The 10323-nt window shown below is 41.8% G+C and overlaps 1 protein-coding gene across 17 annotated transcripts in view; it reads right to left on the reverse strand.

Annotated features, from left to right (window-relative positions):
- plekha7b (pleckstrin homology domain containing, family A member 7b) overlaps nucleotides 1-10323 on the reverse strand; it is a 67818-nt gene that overhangs the window by 29812 nt on the left and 27683 nt on the right. For 15 of the 17 annotated variants that reach the window (XR_014121357.1, XM_081708930.1, XM_081708924.1 and 12 more), the window contains one exon: nucleotides 3262-3345. Coding sequence is in view for 12 of the 17 variants with exons in the window: in XM_081708930.1 (XP_081565056.1) it covers nucleotides 3262-3345 (84 nt within the window). In the remaining 5 variants the exon portion in view is untranslated. Of the gene's footprint in view, nucleotides 1-3261; nucleotides 3346-10106 lie in introns of all 17 variants that reach the window. The other 2 variants (XM_081708933.1, XM_081708928.1) reach the window with 2 other exon arrangements.

A 10323-nucleotide genomic window follows, 5' to 3' on the forward strand; every position in this document is an offset into this window, starting at 1 on the left:
TTTGTGCCAAACAGCTGCAATGTCTCAGCCAAATCATCTACTACAGTGTTACAGGAGGACCGCAGTGCGGATACACTAACTGCTGACTGAGGAGGTAAAAGCGTTTTAGTTTCTACTGTATAGAAAAGTCTGATGAAGAGCTGCTCCCGGTAATAGGAATCAGTGTTATGTGTTCTGGCCCTCCTGGGTGGTTAAATAATTCAGAAGACCACGCAGTGTTGGTTCCTGTGAGATGGAGTAGGCATCCCTGTGCAGTGCAGCGTGCCACTTTGTTGGAGAACAACACGCGGGTCAGACGAGCACCAGACAACTCCACAGCGCTCAGACCAGGCCAACACATCAATGCCACAGCCTCAGGAGACTGGAGAGACACTGCACTGTGCATACACAGGCTTGTCTGTTGGGAGGTGTTGACAATCAGACTGCTTTTTGTTCAGAACTTAGAACGCGGTTATCCAGGACCTCTTTGTGTGTGTGTGTGTGTGTGAGAGAGTGAGATCACAAACAAATCTGTCCCAATCCAGATTGATTCCTGAGACTCTGAAACCCACACCTTGGTTGTCATGGAAACCAGCATCAACCGGCCAGTCCGGAAGGCTGATTTTGATGGGCCCTTGTTCACAGTACTGCGTGAGGCCCCGCTCACGGATGAGCGGACGTCACAGCTGTGAGGCGAGGTTCATTTTCCACCGACACACAGGAAGTGAGAATGGGCCGTTTCAAAAGAGAGGGAGACAAAAATAACGAGTGATATGGTCATAAAAATAGCCAGCCAGACTGGGTAGGGCCTACCGATAAGCCCTGTGACAGAGAATCACCCTCTCCTGCAAACGCGAGGACTACCATTCACAGGCATGTGGCAGCCCTACAAAAGCTACTGGAAAAGAGCCAGGTCTCAAGTGAGTTGCTGTGACACTTTTAATTATATCTTGCCGTCAATGGGACTTACACAGTTCACTCCCTGAAAGTCTTAGCGTGACTGCCAGCTAGCTGCTAGTGCCTTTCTGTAGTGACTGGAGGTAGGAGTACATCACTAGTGCAAGCCACAAGCAAGTCTCAAGTTTTAACCATCAAGTCTCAAGGCTTAACCTTTAAATCCCAAGTTACTGTGGTGAGAGTCAAGTAGTCATTCCGCAGGTGGAGGAAACCAAGAAATTCTGATGATGTATCCATTTCCATATTTAAATCAGTTAAAAGACAGTGGTAATAAAAAGTTGAATTTTATTTTTACCATTAACAAAAACTGCTCCATTTCTCCTTGACTTATTAAGGCCTCTGTCTAAGGTCTCTCTCATGAGACACTTTCATTGTTTTTATGTTATAGCACACAAAGTATTGCATTTTTGCGCCACATTTCTGCACATGCAAGTGTATATTTTGCACAAATAAAAACATTTTTTGCACAAGCATAAAGGCAGTGAAATCTATTTTCATGCAAAGAATTTTTTTTTTTTGTAGAAAACAAAAATTTGGTACTCCATAAAAGTTTAATGGCATGTTTGCTTCTGCCCTCTACACAAAACTCTGTCTGTGCTCAGTCTTGCTCTCCTGTGTGCTCACCGTTTCTCACCACACGTGAGTACTCTACGTACTCGCTCACACCTACAGAATTAATATGTGCCACAATTTTGGCCAATCAAGAATAACAGAGGCAAATTAAAATATATAAAAATGCAAATATTTATTTTAAAAGTCATTCATTTAAAAAGTTATCTGACTCAAGTCAAGTCAAGTTTGAAGTCATGCATACTAGGCTGTGTTGTTCACCTTCCTCACACAGGGCACCTAATGAGAGACAGTCAGCCAGCACATGGCAGACGCAGACGGACCATCCATGCCCACCTGCAATACAAACCATAACGAGCAAATCCAAGCAAACTGGTCTCAGAGAAAAATGTCTGAGCTCTGAAATATCTAAAGTCTCAAAATGTTCTTCACTTAGGTCATCTAGAAAACCCTGCTTAGAGAAGAGGAGAGGAGAAATCTGTGTGGGAATAACATGGTCTTTCCCCTTTTATGTTGTAACTTGATGCATTATGTTTTACGTTTACAGACAAGCAGTTTGCAGATGTTGCACTAGAGAGCCTTCATCATCTCTCTTAGCAGTGTCTCGATTAAACCACAGAACGTCCTGATCTCCTTCCCAAGACCCTGCACTGATGGTAATAGCTGTTACTGCCATTATCTTTGAACATCCAAGACTGATTTACAGCTCCCAGTCAGCCTACACTCAAAGACGTGTGTGAGTAATAACTGCCTCATTACCATAAATCCATTTACTATGATAATGATACAGCCTTATATAGGCAATCATTTTGAAATGAAAATACAGAACCATGGAAGAACGGGAGGGAGGACTGGTTTATGAGGGGGGCGGTAATGGAATTCAAGAATGTCATGAATAAATCAAATTTCTTTTGACATTAGCATGTGTTTAACATTGTCATTACTGTTACTGCAAATTTGCCCTGCTAACAGAGCGGATATTCCCACTGCATCTGCCAGTGTTATCAAAAATATCAATATATCGATACATATCAGTACTAAACACTGAATACCGAATGTTCATTTCCAGCAGTATTGACACTATTCTTATCAAATGCACTTTCACCATGTTTTGACCCAAAGAAAAATGCAAAATACATGAGCCATCGTGTATGTAAACGGTGCTTCAGAACAGTTGCAGCTAAATCTCATTTAAAAGCAGCAGAGGAGCAGAACGTGTCTGACCTCGCAGCCATTCCGTGACACAGCGGACGTGAACCACCACGGTAGACCGTGGCACACAACGAACTCTTCCCAAAGTGACAACAGGAATGGGGATGTGCGCTATGGTAGGCTGCTCCCTTGGGAACGATAAGAAAATATCTGTTAACATCTTGTGACTGCATTTATCCTGCATGGTTTCAGCTTCTGTTCTGAGGTGGGTTTGTATCATTTTTCCTTCAAAAAATGTCAAATATTGATGAATTGAAAAACACTAAGAGAAGAGAAATTTCAGTAAATACCAAGAGAAATTTTATATTATATTATATTATTAATAAAAGCCCAACAAGTTCATCTGCCTTTGGTATAAAGGATTTCAGTATTGATTTGAGCCCCTGCACTGTTCTCTAGACACTCAAGCCCTGAACTTGGCACTGAACTTTAAAGAGCTAATGGTAGCTGGCAGGCACATAAGTAAACAATCAAACAAATAAATAAAGTGCTAGCTCTTCTCAGAGACAAAATAAGAAAGAAACAAAAGGTAAAAGCACTCACGGTTCGTGCACGACGAAGTCTGTGTTTTCTGGAGATATCTGTCCTGTCACAGGATGCCGGAACACCGTGGTCTTCTCGTTATGGCTGAGGAAGGAGAAGACAAGAAAAAGAGTAGTGAGGAAAAAAGCCCCAAAACACGAAAAGTAATAATGTTTTAATCGAGGCGGTAGGATTGGGCTCCTGGGTGCTGCAGCTTCAGAACAAGCATTGCGCTGGAATACTCCCACATTTACGGCTCACATCAGCATTCCCAGCAGAGTGTGGAATGTGGTACAGGCCCAACGGCCCAGCCAAGCCCGGCTCTCGCTATTTCACACAAAGTGTAGACCTCAGCGCAAACCCAAGAACCATGCCTGGAAGCGTATCGATTTCAATGACACGGGGTACTTCATCTCTTAACTAGACCAGCAAGGCATCTCAGTGTCAGCGGTAAGAATAAGACGGAGACAAACGGTGCTCTGCTGGTGACAAAGGGGGGCAAAATAATATGAATAATCTGGTTTTGCCCCCCTGCCTCCCATTATAAGGGCATTATTTCATCTAAGGAGATGGTACACAATATGGGAAATATGGGCACAATCCAGTCATTTCTTTGCACATTTCCCAGGGCTTCAGAGGGTCTTATCCGGAGTAGTGGCTATCTAATGACTGGATGGATGTCTTTGTGGGCCAGGGAGAAGTTCTCCTCCAGGTTACCTGCCTTGGTTCCGCTATGTCTGCGGAGAACAGAAATCAAAGGAAAGCACCCTTAGCTGTTTGCCCAAAACAAATCAGATCTTTGGGTCGCTGGTGGGTTGATATGTTCTCATGGTGATGTGCAGGTTACACTGAGCACTAAATCGGTCAGAAGCGTACCATAGTGAGTCCTCCCTCTCCCTCGTACCATAGTGAGTCCTCCAGTCCGGTCATTTGGAAGACTGGGAGCTGTACTTTAGCATGGGAAACCCTGACAGCTGGTTGCACACCCTCCATAAGGATGCACGTTTTGCAAGTTTTTCTGTGTGTTGACTGAATAGCTCATGGACATCACCACTCAGGACAGCACAGCATGGCTCGGTCACATGCCGGGTCCCGCCAGTCGACATGCAGAAGTGCCAGGTCCACAAGACAGTGGTGACCAAGGCGACCAACACCTCCTTGGACTCAGCCCCAACCAGCAGGGCATGAGAAGCGTCACGTGAAGCAAACTCGCTTTTAAGGTGTGGCACGAAATTCAACAGCCTGCAGGAAATGACACCCCGTTCCTGTCCCTGTGAAGACCGTCGTCAAACCCTTTCACTGACATTGCATGGCCAAGAGTAAAAGTCTGTAAATAACCACACACACACACACACACACACACACACACACACACACACACACACACACACACACACACACACACACACACACACACATCTGAGTACCAACACCACCACATATGGTATGAGTAGTGAAGTAAACACATTCCTTGACTACACAATTCTGATAACACCGAAACCACCAATATCGATACAGTTTCTTGTAACACATCACCATAAAGATGGTTGCTGGCAGTTTAATAGAGGGCTTTCCATGGAGGTATTTATCGACAGTGGTGTTAACTTTCAACACGATTCAGCCAAGCTGACGTTATTCAGTGCTGCAACGTCAGATCCATCTCCCTGTTCACTCACCCATGTAATGAGTTTACAAGAGCAATACTGGCCTCCAAATAAATAAACCAGTTAACATTCGCACGAACAAGCAGTGAAGGAAAAAATATCAAATTGAATCCTAATCAAACGTTAGAGTAGCATCAAGCTTGGCAAAACGTTTGTTATTAGCCATCTGTTAACAGGCACGGAACAACTGTCATAAGAAAAGCCCAGAGAGCTGAATCAACCAGGCACGCAGATTCCAACCTGAAGACGGTCACTCCATCATCGGAATGCCAAGGCGAGTAAACCCAGGCGTTCTGAGAGGCTCTCCATCAGGGACGCGGTCTCGAGCTTCTCTAGAGGGGAGAGCGGCTTTGGTCTCAGCACACAACCCACCAACAACGAGAACTGGCTCACCCTGCAAAGCCCAGCTCAAATACAGTTAGCACTAGAGTCCATATACTGGTTCATACACTGGTCCATGCGCTTATTCAGGGCCTGTACATCCACATTAAAGTCACAGGCTTAATGTGCCCATATAGTTTTTCAATTCAACTTGATTACAGACCTAATAAACCTAAAGTACTGGATAATAACCATCACATTCACTCAGAAGAAACTTTTTTTTTTTTTTTTACTGGTGATGGGCTTCTTTTGTGTTTGAACATGTGTCTTATTCAGGATTTTATGTTTATTGACTGTAATTAAATGAAGTGGGATTAATACGGAGGCAGTCTACTCTTCTATACACTCTCCAGCCATTTTATCAGAAACACCTCGTAAGAGTACAGATGCAGGGCGCAGTTTGTGTTTTACCAGTGGACAGTTCAGTTTCTTAGCACAGGACATTTGTTGGCTGGTCGTGTTTGGGTGGTGGACTGATACCCGTAACCCAACACTGCTGCCTCCACAGGACTCACTCAACCCCCACAGCTATACCACTGCCATCTTAGTGTTAAGGCTCTGCCCAACGTGATCTGCCATCCAAAGAAAATCCAGTCAGCTATGGTGCTGTGTTCAGCAACTGACCAGTGTGGAGTTTATTTTGTTTCAAATGTTTCAGAGAAGAAAGTTAAAGGGAAATATTACACTTTTAGGGGACAACTGTACTCTGCACACACGGCTAATGATCTTGAAAGCACTGATCAGCAGCGAATGCTCAGGTAAATACCTTTGGATTTGCTCAGCAAAACAGCCTTCATTCAGAACTTGAGAATCTATCCAACAATGTCATTTCCATTCAAGTCATATGTGCAAAACACTTATGTTCCTTTCAAAAATGGAAAACTCAACAGCGCTCTCCACAAATTCACACCTGCTTGTGAGCTGTATTTACTCCCGAGTCCACAAACCTCCCTCAAGTTTCACATCAAGTTTCATATAAAATGCTAGCACAAGCACTAACTACTCCACAAATGATGACGCCACTAGCTAGCTGGCTGTCCTGTCAGCTAATAGACACTGTCACTTGACTAACTTAAGTCACATTTCACTTTAGCTAAGGTTTAAAGAAAGCTAAACAAAATGATTTAGCTTGTGTTAATACCAACATTAAACATTAGCTGATTTAAAATTAACTCAGTTCACATGATAAACCCCTGGACTGATGGATCGATCTAGCATTAAGGCGTAAACTCTGGTAAGTGTACAACATATTGAATTTCAGAAGCACTTTACTTGCACAGCTGATGAGGGTCCTGTGTCCAAAATGTATTGTTTCTCTAGTAGCCTTGTGTGCTTCACTGCAATTTAACACACACACCTCCCTCTCTCCCTCTCTCTTGCCAAAAGAAAATTATATTCTTGTGCTTTTTTGTGAATGTCTGTCTGAATAAAACAAGTCATCTCTGTATATAGATAAAATGGCAAGTTGTTGCTCACAAATCTTTCTGTGTATTCCCATATTTTCGATGTCAGAGGTTCCAGTGCCCTTTGGAAAAACTGCACTGCAGAAGCCTGTAGGAGGCAGTTATTATTTTAGTAAATACTTCTGAGTAATGTGTTTATGAGTCACAGCGTTTGGAGAAAGCTTTCCGCGCGCTTAAGGATATTTCTACTTTATAAATGATTAAAAAACAGCATGATTTATTATTAAGTGCTTTCAAATAAATTCTCTCATATAGATAGTGTTTTAATGGCTTGGTAATTATTCTTCTCATCTTCCTTATTTACCGTCAAACGTTTCAAGTATAACTGTCTTAATTTTTCTCTTAATATGTCTAAAATAACAAAGCTTCAGTTTTGTTATCTGGGCTTTGTCTAAAGAGTGTCTTTTTGTGTTTGTTGTTATTTAACAGTGTGCTTTCATAACCTAACCCTAGGATGTCTAACCCTAAGAACTTGGGCCCATTCACAAAGCTTTTTAACATGTGAGCGCTGATCTGGGATCAGATTCCTTTCTTATTTCCCATGGCCTTACTGACAAATCTTAGATCAGAACTCCTGCTTCTAAAAGTTTTAAATTCAGTCAACACAAAATGTGAACCAGTTTTCTATTTAGCATAAGTTTCATAATAATCCAGTTTTTATTTTAGGGTTGGTACCAAAAGGTTGGTAGCAAAGAATCTTTTCCCTTACATTTCTAAACTAAGAATTTGCTTGATACAATAACCAATATAAATACATTATATACAGTGTGTATATATATATATATATATATATATATATATATATATATATATATATATATATATATATATATATATATATATATATATAAAATATAAAAGTGTGGTATTATGTCTAATAAACAGGATATGAGGAACTCACTTTACATCTGTCTTGGTGTCCTCAAGACCAGTATTGTGATTCTCTCAAGACCTTTTTTTTTTTTAATCATGAAATTACAAACATGATCAGTCATATTATTTGATAAGGCCTGCTAGCTATCTAGCTGGTTAATGTTAAAAAGATTACAAACACACTAGACTCAATCCCATAGAATACCAGACTACAGGCACTTGAGAGATCATGTCATGACTGGTACAATTATAGCTTCTAGCAATTTCCGATTGGCTGGAGGTTTGGCACAAACATTCCTGTGTTTTACTTCGAGCAGAAATGAAACCTGAGGGAGGTTTATGGAGTTGAGCATAAACTCACAGACAGGTATGAGTTTTGAACATGGAGAGTTCTGCTGAGTGTGCTTTCAGGCTCTGAATGGAACCCAAGTGCTGTGCACATATGAGTTTTAAATGCAAATTACATTGTTGAGCAGGTTTTCAAGTTTTGAATGAAAGCAGAGTGTTTGTTGAGTAAATGCCCAAAAGTAACTCTGTAGACCAGTGCTGAACAGGGTGGAGACTGGCTGATGAAGTCTCCATGGCAACATACTCAGCTACAGGGCACAACGATACACAAGACAGGTGTTTCTACTAAAGGGAGTGTAAGCCACAGATTCAAAGGCAAGTATCTTTTTTTGAAAACAAATAAATTCACAGTTACAGTTATACACATCTCTCTGTTGGCTTTTGCTTATGCATAACAGTCTGAAGTACAATAATAACGTGGCGTCCACCCCTGGACCAGAATGCAGGTGGCTGGGTGGCGTGGCTTGGACAGCCTGCATTTGTAAACAAATTCATGTTTAATATTACTTCCAAAAAGTAACTGATCCTTGTGTATGTCTTGTTTAGTCTAGTCTAGCGTCTTGTTCTGTTTAGCTCAACTTGTCTATTGAAACCGTGTCACCATTTACGTGCTGCATTCAATGTCTCTTTACCACATAACTAGATCCCTTTCTACTTGTATGCAACCGAGGCTACAGGATTTGATTTATGTAATTATTTATAATTGCTAGAGTGCAGACTGGTCATATCTGTCATAATCCTGCATCATTACACGTTATTTAAAAATGTTATTTAGTGTATGCGAGAAAGGTTACTACTCATGTAAACCTGCACATTGTGGAAAATAAAAAACCTTTTGTGCTTCTGGTGTGAACACCATGAAAAGAACTAATCTGACAAAAGACAAAATATAGCCAGTAAAATCTAATTTTTAAAAAGTGTGGTTTGCAAAAATTCTTTTGTTAGAGGAATATATAACCCAGCTAATTAGTGCTTTCTGAAAGGAGCTTTCACAAGAATCTCACAGAGAAGTAGAGAGGATTTCAGCTCTCAGTGGGACGGGAGCCTCGCCTGTGTTTCCTTTCCCAGGCTGTTTTATTTAGTAGATTTATAACTGAAATGAAGCCAAGCTTGAATAGACAACGGACATGTTTATTCAATCATCACTGCCTTCACCCTGCTCCTAGCTGACGGATGTTGGTCTGGACGTTCTGTATACTGTAACAATTTGGTACTGCAATCTTTTTACTATCTGTACTACGTTTCAAAGTCAAAAAAAGGCAGACAACTGGCGTTTAGATAATAACCTACATTGCTGGCACTTCTCAACCCCTTAGTTTCGTTAACGCTCGGTTACCGTGAAGGAGGGTATTAAAGACCTGTGCGTTCAAACCTGCTTTCAAAAGGCACAGCCAATCAGCATCAAGGGACTGTTCAAGGTTACTCAAACAAGACGTCCATCTTTACACAGACGACCGCTGACACTTCACTACAGACTACATCATGTGACCAGTGCATTCCAGTACAATTTGGCAGCGTAACCTGATGTTAACCATTCACCAGGCGCAGCCCTGGGGAGCCATAATTAACCCAGCACCCCTTGAAATCTAATCTCTTCTCACAAGTGTTGATTGGGTGATAAATTGCTTCATATCACTTTAATTTGATATGAAAATCCATGAATGTCATATGTGGTGCTTGGTATATTTATAAACAGAACAATCTTTAGATTTTCTTTTACAACTAGAAAGCCTAAAAAGGTGCTCCATTCTTTACGAAACGCACAAAAAGCAAAACATCACTTTTAATAGCACAGCTAAAGCACCAAATGATCAGCCTGCCTAAAGCACTTAAGAGGTGATGTTTATGACACCACAAAGCCCGATCAGGAATGACCCGTTTGATGGACACAAGTTAGAAACAGATGGTCTCAGCAGGGAAGTGAGAAAAGGGTGTTTACGCAATAATCACCTCCATGTTAACACGTCTGAGACGGGAGGGAAAGCCAAGCTACTTTCTAAATGTCAAAACACCACAGAGAGCAGACATCCTCGAACACGTGGACGACGAAACGAAATCCAGTGAAACACCTGCATCCGTGCTAAGGCATTTTTCTCACCTTGGCTTGGAAATCAAGCAACAACACGGGATACAGTACCTGGGCTCGTTCAGGGGCGACTCCCCTTGATGGGAAGAGAGCGTCACGTTTATTTCCCTGTTTCTCATCATACTCCGTATGTTCCCGGCTGCGGAATTTCTCCCTGTGATCCAACTGTCTGGAACACAGTTTGCCTGTTGATTTACATAGTCCCTCCTGTTGAGGGAGGACATCCAGTAAGCTCCAGGCTTCAAAGTTCAGCCGGCCTTAGCACAGC

The sequence above is a fragment of the Electrophorus electricus genome, chromosome 3, assembly GCF_041902795.1.
Source record: "Electrophorus electricus isolate QZ-2024a chromosome 3, ASM4190279v1, whole genome shotgun sequence".
NCBI classification, from domain to species: Eukaryota; Metazoa; Chordata; class Actinopteri; order Gymnotiformes; family Gymnotidae; genus Electrophorus; species Electrophorus electricus.